At 27.9% G+C, this 20,382-nt stretch overlaps 1 protein-coding gene across 2 annotated transcripts in view; it reads right to left on the reverse strand.

The window, feature by feature from the left end:
- LOC129983832 (ATP-dependent RNA helicase DDX42-like) overlaps window positions 1-18,548 on the reverse strand; it is a 50,778-nt gene extending 32,230 nt beyond the window's left edge. The window contains exons 1-8 of one of the 2 annotated variants that reach the window (XM_056093488.1): window positions 18,367-18,548; window positions 16,887-17,106; window positions 12,409-12,568; window positions 8,059-8,117; window positions 6,447-6,600; window positions 5,599-5,859; window positions 3,843-3,950; window positions 2,632-2,700 (exon numbers count right to left, since the gene is read on the reverse strand). In XM_056093488.1, coding sequence (XP_055949463.1) covers window positions 2,632-2,700; window positions 3,843-3,950; window positions 5,599-5,859; window positions 6,447-6,600; window positions 8,059-8,117; window positions 12,409-12,568; window positions 16,887-17,104 — 1,029 coding nt within the window. In that variant the 5' untranslated portion in view covers window positions 17,105-17,106; window positions 18,367-18,548. Of the gene's footprint in view, window positions 1-2,631; window positions 2,701-3,842; window positions 3,951-5,598; window positions 5,860-6,446; window positions 6,601-8,058; window positions 8,118-12,408; window positions 12,569-16,886; window positions 17,135-18,366 lie in introns of both variants that reach the window. The other variant, XM_056093489.1, reaches the window with a different exon arrangement.
- Between the last annotated feature and the right edge of the window lie 1,834 nt (window positions 18,549-20,382).

Raw genomic sequence — 20,382 nt, forward strand, 5'->3', positions numbered from 1 at the left:
TATCCTCTTTAATGTCCACTGCAGGATGTTAGCATTTTGATGTATTGTCCATACACATACTGCACAACAGATACCAGTGAAAACACTCCACTTAGATTTCAGACAACATTTTGAAAGATTTATTTTCAATTAAAAAGTTGAATCAAGTTCATTAAAATTATATAAAATCAATACATCTTTTCTCATATATCCCCCCCCCATTTTCAAGCATCCTGATTCCAGACAAAATTCTAGACTGCTCATCAATCTGATAAAACTTTTTTACCAATTCAATAACTTTAGACTCAACTGTTCCCCACATCTAAAACTAAAAAACTTGGGCTAAAAAATTATGGCTTTGGACAATTTTAGTCCTTCTGCTGGTGTGGTGTGCATGTTTGGAGAGTCAATGCCAGCACAGGTATCATCCTCTTCATCTGACTACAGTTCAAAAGTACGAGATCCATCCCAAATTAGCCCTAGTGCTGCTTTAAAAAAGGTCGTTAACATAACTAAACTAAACTTGAACAATTTCTGAGCCTTATAAACAAAATAATTATAAAAATTAAAAGCCTCTTTTATTTTTTGTTTAGATCTCTTCAGTGAAGCTGAAACTGTAAGCATTGGAATATGATAGTTTCTTTATGTACCACTTAATTCATTTTAAATTATTCTTATTCATATTTTTAGATATTTTTTTGCCATGCTGTTTTTTTAAATAACAACACTGGATTCTTTGACAAATCAACTTCAAGAACAGTTTGAATTTTTATTTATTTTACATTCTTGTACACTTTCAGCACTTTTTCCTTACTTTAAAATGACCTGCTATATTAACCAAACACATAACATTTTATTGAAAAATATCTAATCTCATGGAATGAAGAATCTAGTTCATCAACCATGCCTTTTTGTTTGTTTGTTTTTGTAATAATTCAGGAGGATAAATTCTACATCATGAAATTCATAGACATTTAGGCTATTCCATCAATTTGTTTAATTTTAAGTTACTTATTCCTGCAAAATACACAAATTTTTTGCCTAGATTTCACTTTAAATCTCTTTTGTAAAAATATTTCTCTCTGTCCTATGAAGTATTTTTTTTTTTAATTCAAAGTTTGCAATTCTGTTAAAGGGTCATAACATGTATAAAATTTTCTGTTGACATAGTAAAATAAATAAAAATCATTGTGAATACTTTTTCCTCCAATCAATTCCCCATTTTCCAGTGACTCAAAAAAGTAATTATTGACAAATTTCTTGCTAAATAACATTTAAATTAAGCAAATAGCACATAACTGTTAACAAAGCTGCGGTAATACAACAAGATCCATCAATGCAACAACAACAAAAAAAAACAAAAAAAACTGTAAAACATAATTACCAATCATGCATGTTACATTGACAAAATCTGTGACTGACCGATAAAAACATAATTACCAATCATGCAAGTTATACTGACAAAAGCTTCTGACTGACAAGTGAAATATAACACCAATCATACATGTCACACTGATAACAGCCTGTGACTGATTCCTGATACATAACACCAATCATGCATGTTACAATGACAACAACCTATAACTGATTCACTTATAAGTGAAACATAACATCAATCATGCATGTTACACAGACAATAGTCTGTGACTGACTAGTAGATTCAGGCTGTAGACAGATTCACTTGTTTACATATGAAATTGTGACGGCTAGATAGAGCATTAATCTGTTATAGCTTCAATGGTCCAATTGCTTAAGATTTTACAAAATAGTAGTTTACTCTAGAGTTGATTAAAAAGTGGAAGTAGATTTTAAATTATATCATAATTTCTACTAATTAATACTTACTATCTAATAGGGATATCAAAGAAACCAGATATTTTAATTCGAAATCCCAGTTTAGGTACAGTTTTGGATAATCTATTTTATGATATTTAGGTATTTTTTGTATGTATTTACTCATATTTATCATTTATCCCCATTTTTAGCATTTTATTTTAAAGCATGTTTTCATTTGTGATGGATAAATCAAATAACATTTAATTTTAAAGTCAGTAAATAATAAAGGATTGAAAGAAAAAAAACGAAAGAAAGAAAAGAAAGAAGGAAGGGGAAAGAAACATTCATTTTATTTTCTCCATGTAATAGAATATACTTTTTAATGTTATCAATAAAATAATATTTTTCTATTACATTAACAGATATTTACTGATTTAATTATTCTTTTTTGAAATTCCTCGTATATTAATGAACATTCATAAAATTTTTAATCAATATTGGTTGGTAAGTAAGAAAGCAATTAAGTTTCCTAAATCTGATCTATAAAACTAATTTTAAAAATCTTTTAATAGGCTACAAAACATTTAAGGAAGGAAAAAATATAAACTTAAAATAAATAAAATTGTATATTTACATAAAGATAATTTTGTATCTTTCCATAAAAAGAATAAATATAATTAAAATCTGAGATAAATGGGTGGCATGATGTGGTTGAAGTAGTGTGGAAAATGAACTTATTGAAACGATGTTGATCAAAATAGCCAAAAGGGAAATATTGAGAACAGAACAAATTCACATTCAGTACAACTTGAGAAGAAATGCAACAGAAATAAAACACAAATTTTTAACACTGATAGACAATATAACCGCACGAACCTGTTGTGATAATTCTCTAGTTGGAGCCAAAATTAAGCCTATTGGTCCATCATCAGGCTCTAATTCTTTCTAAATGAGAAATACAAAAAGCATATTAGTTATCCTCGTTCAATACAAAATTAGAAGTACATTCATTTCTTTCTATAATAAAATATCATAAGAGGGGTAATTATGAATAGTAAAAAGTAGATTTAGTTTACGTTAGTTTTTAAATCCCTTGCTTTACTTGTGTTAAGTAATTCAGTATTAAATGAAATATGTTTGCATCTTAATTCCGCTTCCAGTGAAACCAGGATTTGTTATCTATTCACTAAATAAAACCCAGTAAGTTGCTGATTTTCTTACCAAGAAAATATAATTACGTGTCAATGACAACCAAAAGATTAATTAAGTTAACATTAAAAGTTTTATAAATAATTCGGAAAAGCATTTAAAAATAATTCTAGCATTCATATTTCAAGCAGATTCATATTTTATATGAATTAAGACTACAAACATAAAAACTCCGAATTTTGCATTTTTAAAATACAGTGGATGTTGCTTAATATAATTATAGTTAATGTTATTATTCAATATATGCTATCAAAATTCTTGGGTACGAACTGAGATATTGATTTAGTATGACAACTACATTATTTAATAATATCAGATTCGAAATAAAGAATTCAATGATTCTTCAATTTCAACCAATATTAACAACTGGAATTCAGAGAAACTCTTGCATTGCTTGTATGGAAACATCTGACAGTCAATTTTCGAAAAGATGGAATTCACATTCCTTTGCTTGGACTAGAGTGGTTTTGATTAGTTTAAACAAAAAGTTACATCAGCAGGTTTTGAACAGTCACAAACCACTTTGTCTGCTCAAAATAATTGCAACCATTGGTACATTGAATAACATTTTTATAATCAACTTTCCTGTGGCAACTTCTCAATTTAGTAAAACTAGGCTACTGCCAACGCTAACAGATTGGAAATTTGACATTGACTGAATATCCTCAATAACAATATTTTATTTCAATTAACCAACTGCAACATAAATTATAAATAAGACTATATATTACATTAATAAAAGGATGCTACTTACTTAGTACATGCGTTTCACATTGGAATTGTTAAAAACATGAGGACAGTCATTGTAAAATCACAATAAAATATAGTAATGTCTACTTTCAATCAGATATAACTAAAGGAATAATAATAATCTTGACCTGGTCCATAATGTGAACAAGCAGAGGCCACAAGTAAGCTGCAGTTTTTCCAGAACCAGTTTTTGCTATTCCTATGACATCACGGCCTGACAATGCAGCGGGAATACCCTGAAATACATAAAACAAAGATCTAAATTATAAAATGTGCTCACATGAATTATAGCATTGCATTATGAAGACAGTATAAATAAAATGCTTAAGAAAAATACTTTCCCTAAGCATGAAATAAATTTTTAATGTTTACTTTTTTGTCATGCCTTACTCTATGCTTAGAGTTGATTTTGCATAATTTGTATTGGAAATAAAGTATCTTAAAATCTGCCTCATAACTTTCATTTTAATTATTTGATGTGAATACAGTGTTTTTTATACTAGACCAAACAAAATCAAAATTTAACACACAAACATATCTCTGCTGAAAACAGTTCAGCAACGACAGTATCTCATGAGAATTCTTTTATAAGATTTTATAAAAATCACTAATGTTGTAAGTGCAAGTTTGATATTTTCAATTTAATACAACAAAATCAATAGACATTTTCAAAAAGCTTAATTTTTAAAAATGATGAAACTAAGGTGTAATTAATAGGTTTTTGAAATGAAATTATAACAAAGCATTTTTTGTTAATTTTTTTTTTTGTTCAATACCTTATCTATAGATTTTAAAGTACAATGTTATTAAGACTGATGTGCTGTTATATAGTACCTGTTAATTAGAATGTAAATTGATTGTTGAAAATTTATTTTTATTATCATGATTATTTTTTTAAAATACACACCAAGACTTTTTAATTCAAGATATTTTCAGTATCTTGCTAGTTAAAACTTTAATTTGGAATAGATGATTTATATCATATGAGATATCCTATTTCTTTTTTAGAGAACTCTACATAAAATAATTGCAAATATTTTTTTCAAATTAAAACCTTTACAAATATCTTCTAAAATTCTATATACTACCCTATAGTGTGGAAACTTAAATAAATAAACACAAAAAGTTGTAGAAAAATTTTATAAAGAGTTCTGTGTACTCGCCTCTCCCTATTCTTTAACCATACAACCTTCGGAATAAAGCATCCACTTTTTTTACATCATCTTTTTTTTTACAATATCATCAGTTTTCTACATGAATCCAGTATTCATATAGTAATTTTGCAATTTGGATTATGTAATATATTTGATAAATTTGTAATACTAGGATACTATTTCTACTAGAATATAAATCTTGATTATTTTCTTTTTAAATTTCATTTTTAATACATAAAATAAGTTAATAAATTAAGATTTATATTAAGTATATACAAACACATTTTGAATTAAATTGCTAATCAAAAAATACAATATAAGCATCTCCTTTCTATGCATAGGTATGATTAATATTACTAAGAAGAAATGTATAATGCATTTCATTTATATGCATCACAAAGTCTATCAAACTTTATTTTTTTAAATGCTCTTTGATCAGGCTAGCAAAAAGTTTAATTAAAATTTAGTCTCTACATTTTTATTATTTTTATTCATTCATATAATAAAGATAGAAATTTAAATTTAGTCAAAGCAATATTGAATCAAAATGAGGAAAAACACTCCTTTCCAAGTAAAATAACTGACTGAAAATTGATCATCCAATTTAAACATTAATTATATGAATCATATAAAACATTTTATGAAATTGCATAAATAATATGAAAATTGGTATAGACAAAACATAAATAGGATGAAAATATCACAATACCCTTTTATAATCTATTCTTACCTGAGCTTGAATTGGCGTGGGTTGAATGTACTCTGATTTCCTAATAGCTTTAAGCAATTTTTCATCAAACCCAAAATGTCCAAAACTTGTGACCATTTTAGGAGGTGATGGGCCAGTTACTTTAATGCCTGATTTGTTCCTAAGTTGTTCTACCTCAAACGGAGTCAATTTAGCAATGTCTTCATGCTCTTCATAAAAATTCTTTTCAAAGTCTGCATATTCAATTTCAGAGTGGTCGATAGGAGGAAGAGGATCAATATACTGCAAATGAAATGACATGCTTTCAAAATCTGGTAGCATTTGTTAAAATTGGAAAGAATTTTTTCAAATCATATGAATTTTCAAGAATACAAATAAATACAAAAATGCAGTATTTAGAATTATAGACATTTTCCAGAATATGTTATGAAGAATAGGGTGTTAGTAATGCAGTAATAAAATTAACAATTATTGGCATTCTTTAAAACAAAAAGTAGAAAAAGAAAACACTTCAGAAATAATAGGCCATATTTTAATTATTTAGAAAATAATTTTAACAGCAGCAATATATTTAATTCGTATTTTTAAAATAAACAATATAAAACTATTCAATTTTGAAATTTTTAATACATATCTTTCGCACATTTAAAAGAAGATAGATATATTTAATGCTACATACAGATAATCATTCATGGATTATACATTAATTCAATTCATAAACATTTGAGGATTAATTAAACTGAAATGATTATCTATAAAAACAGTAATAACAAATATTAAAAGAATGCATAAATTTGAATCTATAAATTTTTAAAAATATCCTAAAAATCAATCAAGAACCCCATATTTATATTGCATAACAATCCTACTTTGGATTTTGGAGGTGCAATGGGATTTCCATCCTCATCATATTCAATTTCTCCATCACTGTCTTCTTTTTCCAATCCAGCATTTGGATTTTCTTCCATATAACGATAATATGATTCCTCATCATCTTCATTCTCAATATCTTCACGGATACCCCTAAAGTAATAGAAATAATTCACAAATTACATTTTATGCATTTAGTAAAATGTACATCAAACAATTTTTATATAAAAAAAGTGTATTGACCAAGAACAAATTTACAATAACTTTCTCCAGATTCTAATTTGTACAAAAATATTTAATGGCAAGCCGAATGCTATTTCAAGATAATATTATAAGGGCTATTATTATGAAACAATATAAATTTAAAAAATAAACTGCTAATATTGAAGAAGGTATTCACTATTCCTAAAAAAGAAAAAAAGTAACAAATAAACATGAGGCTTGTGTTTGAAATATATGAGATATTTGTAGGTTCTTTTTTTTTTAACTACAGCAAGCTTCGCTAAAACATGGAAAAGATACGCTGCTGTACCAAAACATTTCACATTGGTCTTGCCAGTTTACAATGATTTTTCTTTAAACATTTGTTTTGCCTAAATAAATATAAAGGTCTGGAAGATTTGGGTCTATACAGAAACAAGGCATAGAATAATGCCTTATGTCATTATGCATAACTTACAGAAATTTATATATCACTTCAATTGTGAATTGAACATTCCAAAATTGTACCTTATGATGATTTTACATGCTAATTGCATATGCAACCATACTGCATACAATTATTACAATGAATAAAGCTCTACATAAATTAATGTAGTCCAATATATCTAAGAAGAATTAAAATATAGATAGATATCAAGTAACAAAAACAGTACATACAGAATATTTATAACTAGTCAGAAAAAAAAATGTTTTGGTAAATATTACAATTTTTTTGGGGGGGGGACATATTTTCAAAATTAGTGAATTTAAATTGAATTATTATTTTGTAATGGAGAGTATCAAAGAATTTACAGAATTATTTTGTATATAAATCAGAATAAAAAAGACAATTTGAAATTCATTAAAGTTTTATTTATTAAAAAAAGAATCTTTGTGACTAAAATTAGAATCTAAGATTCTTTGCATTCAAGTTTCCATAAAAAGTTTTAAAAAATGTGTGAGGTATATAAATTTTAAGCATTTTTCCTACAAGGTCACAACTTAAATAACACTTTTTTTTTTTTTTTTTTACACTATTACATTTAAGCAAAATACTTCAATGTCATTTCAAGTAATTTTTGGTAACAAATTTTGTACATAGCAAAGCAGGGGGAAAATAAATAAATAAATAAACAAACAAAAAAGAGCATTCACAAATGCTTTAAAGAAGAATACATTGAAAATTATTATTTTTAATGGATAAAACGGTTTTAAAAATTCAAAAAAAAAAAAAAAAAAATCAACTAAAAATGCATTTATATTTCAACAGCCATTGACAAATGGACAGAAAATTGAATTAGAGAATATAAAAATTCCTAATGATTTGGTCTCTAATTTTAACACTGTCAAATAAAAAATTACAAAAACTGAAATGTCCTGAGTGAAGTTTAAAAATGGAGGGAAACCTACTTGGTATCTTTCCTTTTCTGCATTTTCTCAGAGTGTTGTTTTTCTTTTTCAACTTGATCCTATACAAAAAAATTGCATTCATATGGCTCCATCAAATTTGAAATAATTTAAAGAAATATAAATAACAAGTGCTTCTAATAATATTTCAATAATTTTTCATTATAAGTGGAGACAGACATTAAAATTTAAAAAGATGCTAATACTCCTGCAAAATTTGTTAATATGCCCTAAATTATATAATTTTTGGTGTTATAAGAAATTGGGCTGCACGGGAAAATCTCTCGCATAATGAATATATACTAAAGCAACATTTCAAATAATTATCTACATTAATTTTTGTGTCCTATATTTTATCAGGTATTAGAGCATGCCAGTAGCAAACTTTTGATTTAACTGTATGCCAGCAATGAACTTATGGATTACTGCATCTCATTGGTAAACATATTTAATAGACTAACATGATAACTTTGTCAATCATTGGCACATGATTAATACACAAACAGCATTCATCAAATAGCTAAGCATTTTATTTTTAATCTTCCACGAATGAACTATTTTTTATTAGTTTATCATTATGATAAAAATCTTGAATTAACTTTTCAACAGTCCCTAGTATAATGCTCAACTATAGCAGATACATTTTTTAAATTTAGGTTGTTTTATTGTTTGACACATAGTACAAGAAATCATATTAAATGCAAGCAATAGTCAAGATACCTTTGGCAAGATGTAAGAATTCTCATAGTAAAAATTTCCTCTATATGGGTCTACTATTATTGTTAATTTGAAGGGGGGGGGGAAGCAAACTTACTGGGTTTTTTTTTGTTATTATTTTATTTAAAAAGTAACATTTACTATTAAGAATTGAATTAAAAATACTACGAGGAATAAAACAGTGCTAACATACTACAAAAAACACCCTAAGATACAAGATACCTAAAATAAATACAAGTTGAGAAATATCTAATTTATGCCTAGAAATGAATCATCCTTTAGATTTATTTTAAGTATTTTTAAAGAATCTTGCTGAATTAAGAAACAAGTAAAATAATTCAATATAAGTTATTTTGAAAAGTTCAATCACTAACATTTAAAGAAATAAGGTATAATAGAATGGCATGAGCATTGTGGCATTGTGGTACCATAGCATCTCTCATTTTTTTTTCTGTAAATTTAATCATTAATTCAGTTTAATTTGCTTTAAATATTTAAATCTATTAACAATATGTTTCAATTTTATACTAAGAGCTTTTGATCTTAAAATAAAATGCAAGGGAAAATTGAGACCAAAATTTTAATTTTCAATTTGATTTTTTCACTATATAAATATAAATGTTTTTTATGGCATAAGAAAAATTAACAAGTTGAAGAAACTGAGATTTTTTCTAATACCAAATTCCACATGTGCATTCAATGCTATTAGAGAGTACAAACTTTCTCTGTCATATTTTTTAACTGAAGAAATACTGACAAGGTAGGCAGTACTAGTGATGTTAAAATGAAGCTCTTAAATATTTTTCCTCGACAGAAATTTACTCCATGCACATAAGATTTGAAAATAAAATTTTAAAAACATTGAGTTAATTGAAAAGTTATCGAATTAATTAAAAGTTAATTGAAAATAATTTTTACAATAAATAAATCTGAAAAAGTTTTCTTGCAATCCAAATACTTTTTCTAACATTTTTTTTCAACAAGTGTAGGTAAATATTAAAAAAAAAAAATCTTAATTTCAGGAAACTTAATATTATTATCTAGTATCCTGTTTTGGGTCTCAATTTATAGTTTTGGGATCTTCAACTTCAAATAACACCAGTAACTTCAAGTAACAGAATTTAACACTCATGTCCATAAATTAAGGATTATTCAGAGTCACGCGGAAATCGAACTCCAAAATATATATTTCACCCGTAAAATGACTACACACATCTTCAAAAATCATATGCAAATTGCAGGAAACTACCAGATGACACTGATAGTATGTCGCAATGACAAGAGTGTAAGAGAGTGATGTATAAGGAATACAGGCAAAGAAGTAAAATTTTTCGCAAGCGCTTTATAAGCCTTTCAGTGTAATAACCGCATAGTTATGACACAAAGAAAGCATCTGAATGATTTTTTTACGCTGTACAATTATCGGCCATCTGAAATGTGGGCGTACCCAGCTGGAAGTGTCCAAGGAACTTGGAATCGCCCAGAGTGCTCCAGGCTTTGGCAACGATTCCAAGATGACGGTAATGTGAGCAGATGTTACAACACAGGCCAACCCCGAGTTACAATGCCGAATGAGGACCAGTATTTGGCAGTTACTGCCAAAAGAAACAGATGGAGCACAGCATCAGACCCGACTCGTCAATTCTCTTCAGCCACTAGTATGACAGTTTCAAGGCAGACCGTGTACAGACGTTTAGGGCAGATTGCTCTATAGGCTCGTAGGCCTGTCAGATGTGTTCCACTTATTGCAACTCACTGTCGCCTGCGGTTAGTCTGGTGTAGAGAGCATACATTGTGGACACCACAACAGTGAACTTGCAAGATGTTTTCCGACGAATCCAGGTTTGGCTTGCAGTCTGATTCTTGCCAGACTTTCATATGGAGAGCCCCAGGTACCTGTTACCACCAAGAGAACATCATTAAACGACGTCATTACGGTGGTGCAGGATTGCTCGTCTGGGGAAGAATTATTCTGGGTTTCAGAACTGACCTGCATGTTCAAATTGGAACTATGACAGTCCAAATCTATCAGGACATCATTCTGGAACAATATGTATATTTGTTTTGGGGCGTCATGGGCTCAGAATTCGTGTTTATGGATGACAACGCGTTATGTGCAAACAACTTAAACAAATACCTTCGATCGGAGGATATCACCCTTATGGACTGGCCATCATTCTCACCGTACTTGAATCCAGTAGAGCATGTGTGGGACATGCTTGGCCGATGAGTTGCAGCCCATCAACCACCTCCTACATGTCTACTGGAACTTCGGAGAGCATTGCTTGATGAGTGGTATAATATTCCCCAAGATCAGATCGATAATTTGATACTCAGCATGCCTAGATGTTGTACGGACTGTATTGCATTGTCTGGGAGACATACTATGCATTAACCACCATACCAACCATGTAATATTGGTTTTTTTTAAATAGTTTTTTTTTTTTGTAATCTGCTCCAGGAAGCAAAAAATCACAATTTTTGTTAATGATATCAAACATATAGTATCTTTTTTGCTCTTTTCGTTTAGTTTAATAAATAGGCTTTACAAATAAGTCACATTTGTTTTGCTTCTGGCTCTTTTTTTTTCCTGAACTTGCATTATCCTTAATTCATGGACATGAGTGCATATTAATATGTCCAGTTTCAATATTATCACTTTAGATAATGTAACAGAATACATAATTTTTTTTCACTATCTTGATAATTTCAATTACTGCATCAGAACCTGAACTCTGCTTCTTAATATAAAAAATAAAAAGTATAAATGTTTCTTGAAGCACACTGTATAAATTGGGATAAGTTATATGCAGTTGAATATATGAATTCAATGAATATAATGTTTTTCAACAATCATTCATACTTACTAAGATAATTAATTTTGATTTTTTTTCTTCATTATAAATAAAATAAGAAAAATGGGCTTTACTTTTAATAGATTTTTATTAATACTCATACATGTATTCAATTATGCTTATTTTTAAAATAGTTACATAAGGAGATTTCTTTTTTTATTCACTGATAAGAAAATTGTTTTAAACCTGCACCACAATGCCATTTTATTGTTTAGTTGACATTGTATGAATCTTTATTTATGTAATAAGAAATAAAAGGAAAAAATTGGAAATTAATTTCAACTCCTAGTTTTTAATTAAAATATTTATCTATTTGAAGAAAACAATATTAAAATGATTTTATAATTATTATAATAATAGAAAAACGTTAATTTTATACTTTGAGTAGTTTAATATATTAAAGTATACAGATGTTCTAAGTTAAAGAAAAAAATTATACAAATATGCCTCACTGTGAAATTAAAAATTAAATGCAAGCCACCAATGCATGCATAATACACATGAAATAAATTTTAAACAAATTTAAAAAAAATCAACTTAATTTAAAAAAAAAAGACTTTAAGGATGAACTTTATCAATTGCACAAAATATGAAAATTGAATGTATGTGTAATGTTTTATCAGTTTAAAAATTAAAATTAAAAGAAGCAAAGATAAAGATTCAATTACATTGAAAGGAGTAAGAATGGACATTTTAAAGAAGTAAGAACATTTAGTGAGTAAATATGACAGAATCAAATATAAATTTTGAATGAAAAAATAATAAACAGAACAATATTTACATCTAATCCGGCCATAAAAGCATCCAACGGATCTTCTTCGCTGTCTGAGTCCTTCTTTCCAGAGTTGGCAAGATCCCAACTCGGGGATCCTGGTGCAGGAATATAAGCTAGGGTATTGCTATTGCTTGCACTCTCCTCCTCATCTTCCTGTTCAAAGTACCTTTTTACAGAAATAAAATCGAGTTCTTTAAAATAATACTTTTATTAATGAAGAAATAAATTTTTAATGAAAAATAAGGAAATCGAAACAATTAAATATTTAGTTAAATTGAATTTAACAGTAGTTAAATTGAAATTTTAACTAATTTCATATTTTAATGAATGTTAAGGGACATTTTTTTTTTACAATATTTGTTGTGGCTTAGTTTCGAAGCAGAATTGTATTCAATGTTTCATACCTTTAAGTTTTGACCTCCATATTTCCAATAAAAGCAGTACTGCATTTCAATTCTATTTTTTAATATATTTTTTGAAGTGTGGTTATTTTTTTTTTTTATTATTTACTACATTTTTCTCTTTTTATTTCATAATATATTATTATTAACATTATTGAAACTTGGATTCAAATTTTCTCAATTGCACTATCAGAGTACTATTCAGATAAAATCAAAATCAGTAAATTAATGAGAAGGTTGGATTTAAAAAAATGTGATTGTATGTCGATTCTATCTCTAAGAAAAATTCATGAAATATATTGGAACAAAAATAAAATAAAAAAGTAATTATTTTGCTCTCAGAAATATACATATATAATGATATCTCTTAATTTATAAACTAATTAATCTCCTAATTATCTTAAATTAACCCATATTACTTTATTCTAAAATCTTCTCTTATTTCCTGATTCAAATTACACAATTTTCTTATTTAATTATTTCTAACATGCACTTTAAGAAATTGCTGAGTGGAATTCTCATGCTCAGAGTGAAGGAATAAAAACCCTTAACGCTAATGATATACTTTCCAAAGATACTTAATATCCCCTTTTTTGAATGAACATGTGTCAAATCCCTAAAAGTATCTCTGCAGAAAAGCACATAGGGAAAAATGTTTCACATTTCTGTTCAACTACAAACAGACAAGTTCTGCCTTTGGCCTACATATGCCCTCCCACATAAAAATAAATTAATTCCCTATCTGTTTTCTCTTCTTATTTGTATATGCAAAACTATGTTACATATATGTTCTAAGCAATGTATTGAAGGCTATGGAATCATCATTCCATTTGAATTCATTACTGATTAGAGACAATACAGCACATTTCCACATGCTAATGAACACAACATTTTATTTGTAATAAAATGTACAAATAAATATTTTATTTAAAATACATAATATTCTTAAAGTGTCTTAAAAATGACAGAATAAGGAAATATTTTCAGTTAACAGAAATAGTTTATACAAATAACAAATATGAAATTATTAATAGGTATGCAAGTAGAAACTTGGCTCTGAATTTGGTTGCATTAAAAACATACATTAACACATCTAATTTGTCAGCCATTTTGGGTATACAGTCTATCAAAAAAGTATCGGGACACATCACAAGCTCACAGAATTTTATGATAATATTTTACTAAAATATACAAATGAAAATAAAACAAAGAAGTAAATATTATTTTGATATATACAAATCATAATAATTCAAACAAAACTCTCATAACACAATTATGATTATAATTAAAAATAAAAGAAATCAAGTAAAAAAAAAAAATGTGCTCAAAAAAGTATTGGGACACTTCCCAATAAATTAAGAAAAACAATTCAAACTTAAAAGTTAATATCTTGACGGGTCGCCTTTGCTTTTCATGGCCTCTCATAGTCTATTTGGCATGGGTTGAAGTAATTTTTTGCAAAATGATCCTTCAATTTTGGCCCTCATTTCGATCAAATGTTTTCTTAAATCCTGTTTGTTAGAAATTTGATATTCATATAATTTTTGCTGCAAATAATTCCACACATGCTCAAAGGGATTAAGGTCTAGACTTTTTGCAGGAGTTTTAATAACACTAGGATAGTAGTTGAAGACCCATTAATTGCAAATATCAGTAATTGGTCTTCAATATTTTGGGTCATTATATTGGTACAATATTAAATGTCTTGAGATTCCGAGCTTGCTCGCACTTTGCTTTAAATTTTGACTGAGTATGCCAAGATACACATTTATTCATTGTACCATCAATAAAATGCAAGTTCCCAAAACCAGTGCTTTTCATACAACCCCAGACTATTTGATTGCCACCTCCATATTCGATAGTAGGCATTAAATTTTTGATATTCATAGCTGTATTTGGTTTCGACCAAATCTTTTGCTCGCCATCTGATCTGAAAATGTTATATTTGCTTTCATCAACATACATTTGCCCAAAATTCTTTCGGCTGCTTCACAAACATTTTGGCAAATGCCAGTCTAACTTGTCTACTTGCTTTGCTGATGTAAGGCTTTCTTTGAGGTACTCAGCCCTGATATTCATATTTTCTTAAAACATTCTAACAATTTCAGGATTTACAGATTTTCCAAACTTACTTTTAAATTGCAGAGTCAATTTTTTTACACCAGTTTTTGGATTAATGTGAAATTGTTTCCACATCCACCTCTTTTCGCGTTCATTAGGACACCCTGATCTTTGCCTGTTTTGAACATTATTTTTTTTCTTGAACATGTGAATAATGTTAAAAACAAGATTTAGACTTACTCAATTTCAAGATATGACTTAAACAGCAAACTGATTTTCCATTTTTCCAATGATTTATTGCAAGATTTCATACATCAACCGTTATATCCTGGTTTCTCACCATTTTTTCTAACTAATCTTATCTAATGAAAATTTTATGTTTAAAGTTATAGTCAAAAAATAGGGTAGTAAATTCAATTCTATTGATGTGCTATATATTTGTTGAATTTTTCATTTCAAAAAAGTCCCAATACTTTTTTTACTCCTTTTTGCCTTTAAATAATATTCGAAAAGCTAGATCAAATTATAATTCTGAAAGGCAATAAAATTTTCCTTACAAACAGTTCCCCAAATGCTAAAATATTTCCTGTTATATTTTTTTATTTTAATGTGATAAATAGTCTTATAAATAGCTTTATAGTTAATCAAGCCAAGTGTCTCAATACTTTTTTGAGTGACTGCATGTAACTTAGCGATTGTTTTTTTTTTTTCTGCATAAGTTTCACTTATTTATAAGCTGCAATTCTATGTGTATTGATTTTATAAGAGACAGATGTCCATAAGCAACATTCACACTATCGCATTCTATTCTGTTCCCAAGTGGGGGGGGGGATGCTGCTCAAGCTATAGAATTGATTCATTCAACTTTGATTGAACATTCAGCTAATCATTAAATGATAATAATGAATGGTTTGCAAGATTCCATGATGGAAATTTTTAGACAAATAAGACAACTGTAGATTAAGAAATTGAAGTTTTATTGCATGAAAATTGAAGTTACGTTTAAGAAGAATAAGCAGAACAATTAGGAATTAGTCAGTAAGCAATATCACTTCAATTGCATGCAATGGGAAAGAAGAAGGAAGGAAAATGGGTCCTTCATATGCTGACAGAAGGAAATGAAAACTGAAAAGTTAAAATTTGCATAAATTTGTTTTTGCAGTACAAAAGAGAGAAAATTTTTGAGCAAAATCATTATATTGATGAAAAATGGATTTTGTATGACAATCCTAAATGCAGAAAAGCATGGTTTGATACAGTCAATGGCATTAGTTACAAAAGTGTTCACACCAAAAAATGTTATTACATGTCTGGTGGGACTGGAAAGGAGTAATTTATTATATGCTTCTAGGACCTGGCCAAATGGTTATAGATGAATGTTTTGTCCAATTGATTAAATTAAGTGATGCTCTGGAGGGAAAAAGACCATTCATGGGCCAAAGAAGGATAATGTTGCAAGGCAATATTCAACCTCCAAATGAATACAGCAAAACAATCCCAGGAACTCATCTTCTTAGACAGGAAGTTGTTCCCCAGCACGCAGTGCATTCTTTAGACATGGATCCTTCTGATTACCTATTACTCAGATCAATAACATCACATTTGAAAGACTGTCGATTTACAAAAGTGTTGTGTGAAAATAATTACCTATTTCATTTTGAAACCACCAAGTTTCTATCACAAAGGCATTCATTGCCTATCCGATAAACAGCTAAAGATTATAGATAGCAATCTTGAATATTTCATTTATTAATCTTTGTAACGAGTATCTTTTCAATGAAGTTGAATTTGACCAAAACCAGCTGAATTCCTACTTCACACTTAATAATTATGCTGATTGTTAACTGACATATGACTTACATATAAAACAAAAGTAAAATACTTATGATTATGCTAATCAGTTTTATAAAACCACATAAAGAAATATAAGAAACTTAGCAATGGATAGATAAATTAAATATGCTCATTAGTAAAACGGAAAACTTTATGTTATTATTTACAATAAGAAAGTCAAATTCCTACTCTTCTTCTGTCTTTGGCCGTTTACGTGGAATTCCATAAGTAGCATCTAATGCATTTTGTGTAATGGCCTGTAGACCAGTGTACCCATGCTTGTTCACCATATTTGGAGGAGGCATAGCTGAAAGAGAATGGCCAGAACTGTCCTGCTTCTTTGATCCCAATGAAAATCCACCAAAACCAAAGCCTCTGGGTTTCCCATCTCCACCTTTATGAAACATTACTGGAACAATAATATTAATCACAAGGAGCTAAAAAAATAATAATTCTATAAGAATCAATAATTTAAAAAAACAACTATGAAATTAATTTTAAAAATTTCAATTTATAATGTATTTTGTACAACTGATGACAGATACTTCATAATTCTTTTCTATTTCCATAAGCATAATTTGAATCTAGAATGATGTTATATTTTACTAGTTAGCAGCTTAGAAATAGAATTTTCAAATTAATTCTTTTTAACAGTAAAAGTTTTACAACTAGTAATGGCAACTAGTAGCGAATAGATATCTGATCAATAGCTCTAATAATAAAGACAAATACTAAAAACAGGACACAAACAGTAAAATTTTAAGAATTTTTCAAGGATATTTTTTCATTAACACTGATTGAAGGCAAAATGCATTACAAATATGCAACCTTTCCATTTTCAAAAATTACTAAAATATGTACAGTCAGTCAAAAAGTATATAGACACTCATTATTACTCATACTCTATAAAAGTTAAATTGAAGATAAAAATGTCATTCAATTTGACTATAAAACATTTATCTAATATGAATTTCTTTTATATATATTTTAAATCATACATTGCAAATACAACAAAACAGGAACTACAGAAAACAAGTTAATTTGCTGATTTCCTAACATAAAAAAATCTTTAAATTAAATAACTATCAAAAATTTAAAAATAAAAATACATAAATAGACAATTTTCTCCTTCCTTTAGTTATAAGTATATTGTTAAGTGCAACAGTTCTTATTTCTTTGGCAATGGATAATAAATGAATTTATGCTAAAAATTTAAATTTAGTTTGAAAAATAATAAAATCTAGAAGACTGGACTGAAGAAAAGTAGATTTTCCGAATTTGGGTATTACTCTAAAAAACATGACATAATTATTCCTCAAATAAATACTCACTATAGGATAAACTCTTAGCTGTCATTAATGATAGATTAAAATATATCTACATTATGCAGGATTGCATAATTTAAATATCCGATGTGTGAACAATAAATTATCACCGATATTAAGTCAAAATCAATAAAGCTAAATATAATCAATTCTCATTAAGAGTAAAATTAAATACATATAAAAAAGATTTGTCGATATTTTGACAATTTATATTTATTACTTAAATAAAGCTTTAATGAATGTCGCGTCATATTTTAAAAATCAGAAATATATATATTTTAAATAGTACAACAACATATTATAGCAAATTTTTGGATTTACAAATTTGTGGATGGGCAATTTACCTTCAGCTAGCAAGATTCTTTTAAGAAATTGATATATTCACGGAGAAATCCCTTTATTTTCGAAAAATGTCTAAATTCATACTTTACAAACAGTCTCAATTTTATTTTCTTTCATTCACGCAAAAAACAAAACACAAGCAAAACATTACAGACCGCGATGCCGAATCAAAATCAATGCTGTAATATCTTGAGCTTAAAATAGTATTTACTAAAAAAAAAAAAAAAAAATGTGCTCTCATCAGGATCACGTGATATATGAAAGATTGGTACCTTATTGGGCTTTAATAAATTATGTACTTTAAGAAGAAGCAATTCATTTACACAGTTGAAATAGATATGAAAGTTTTAAATCGACGGTGGAGAAATCTTATTCATAACACTTAAGATGCTTATATACTATCCATTCCTCTTCCAACGAACCTTATGAATCGCTTGGGTTCGAGGTTACACACGCACAAAAATATTGCTGTGTGATGACTGCGGCGGCAAAACGCAGAATGATCGGTTCGCGAATTATTCTTTGTTATGAAAAATTAAATCATATGTTCAGATCATTTTTATACAAATTTTTGTATGATGACTAATTGTTTACTAATATACTTCTAAGTTATGAAGTTTTTATATTCAATTTATAAGAAGTTATAACCTAATTAATTGTTACTCAAGGAAGTAAAATTACTACCTATATATATATATATATATATAATAAATAATAAAAAAACCAAGTTAATAGGAAAAAAAGTATCATAATTAAACCAAATAAAATAAGAATCCGGCCTGAAGACTTTTTCAAGGGTCACCCTCAGGCAGAGATTCAAAATAAGGGATTTTTCAGTGAGGAATCCAGACTAAAATTGTCCAACAATATTGACTCCTCGTGACCCAAAAAATCCCCTGAAATTAGGCCTAAGAGATGCACCATTTTTACAGAAAAGAAACAAAACAATAAATTACAAGAATACGACCACTAATAAGCAAAAATACAATAACATAAAATAACCATACAATTACTTTCATAACCAATAATGAAACAAAAAAGAAAGTACATACCAGCAGCAGGCAAAAAATTTTTTAATCATAAGATGACCCATTTTTGTTTCCCACGCCCTAAACTGTTTTTGCTAACGCCATTCAAGGTAAAAATAATTGGGGGGTCTCAGCGCCATTTATTGAGTTAGTTATTATGCAACGGAAAGTCTATTTTTATTTTAGGTAAAGGATTTGCGATGCGCGAGGATAGAACCTGTGACCTGGTGGTTTGCAGCCGAGTAACATGACCACAATACAAAAGCAATTGCTCGCGTAGCGTAGCTGTTAACTGGCTTATAAGCTTTCACTAAAGATTAATCGCAAATCGTCTCTTTTTTAATTAAAAAATTAATATTGCAGTAGTTTCTGGGAAATTCATTATTAGTTAAATTTTTAATGAGATTATTTGTAGCTTCAATATTGGAAATTTTGTTATTACAAACTCTTTAAATCCTGTTAAATTGTGAGAAAATTAGATTTTTGAAAATTTTAGAGTTTAAATTAGAATGATAATTACAAAGCTTCGTTATTTTAGCCTCAAGTTGATTTTTATTTGTTTCTGTTAGATAGCAATTAGTTACAATATAAGTATTATCTATGTTTATCAAAAGTAAATCGTCAATATATCTCCATCCGTTTATTAAATTATATTTGATTATTTTTTTCTCATAGTAATGTAGGAAAATATTAGCTAAAGCACTTGAGAAAGCTTTTTACCATTGAAAGCCCATTGGAATGCCCTTTACTTGTTAATAAAAAATAATTCCATTAGAAACATAATTTTCAGTAATATTAAAATTACATAATTCTAGCCAGTTATTTTTAGGAATAACACCTTCATTTAAATATTCGATATATATATATGTGTACAGACATTGGATAATTTTTCATGAGGTAGATTGGTGTATAAATTTTCGAAATCAAAAGTATTAAATTTATTAATATTGTTATCTTTAAGAAAATCCAGTACTTCTTTGTTACTATTAA

Source organism: Argiope bruennichi, chromosome 9 (assembly GCF_947563725.1).
Source record: "Argiope bruennichi chromosome 9, qqArgBrue1.1, whole genome shotgun sequence".
NCBI classification, from domain to species: Eukaryota; Metazoa; Arthropoda; class Arachnida; order Araneae; family Araneidae; genus Argiope; species Argiope bruennichi.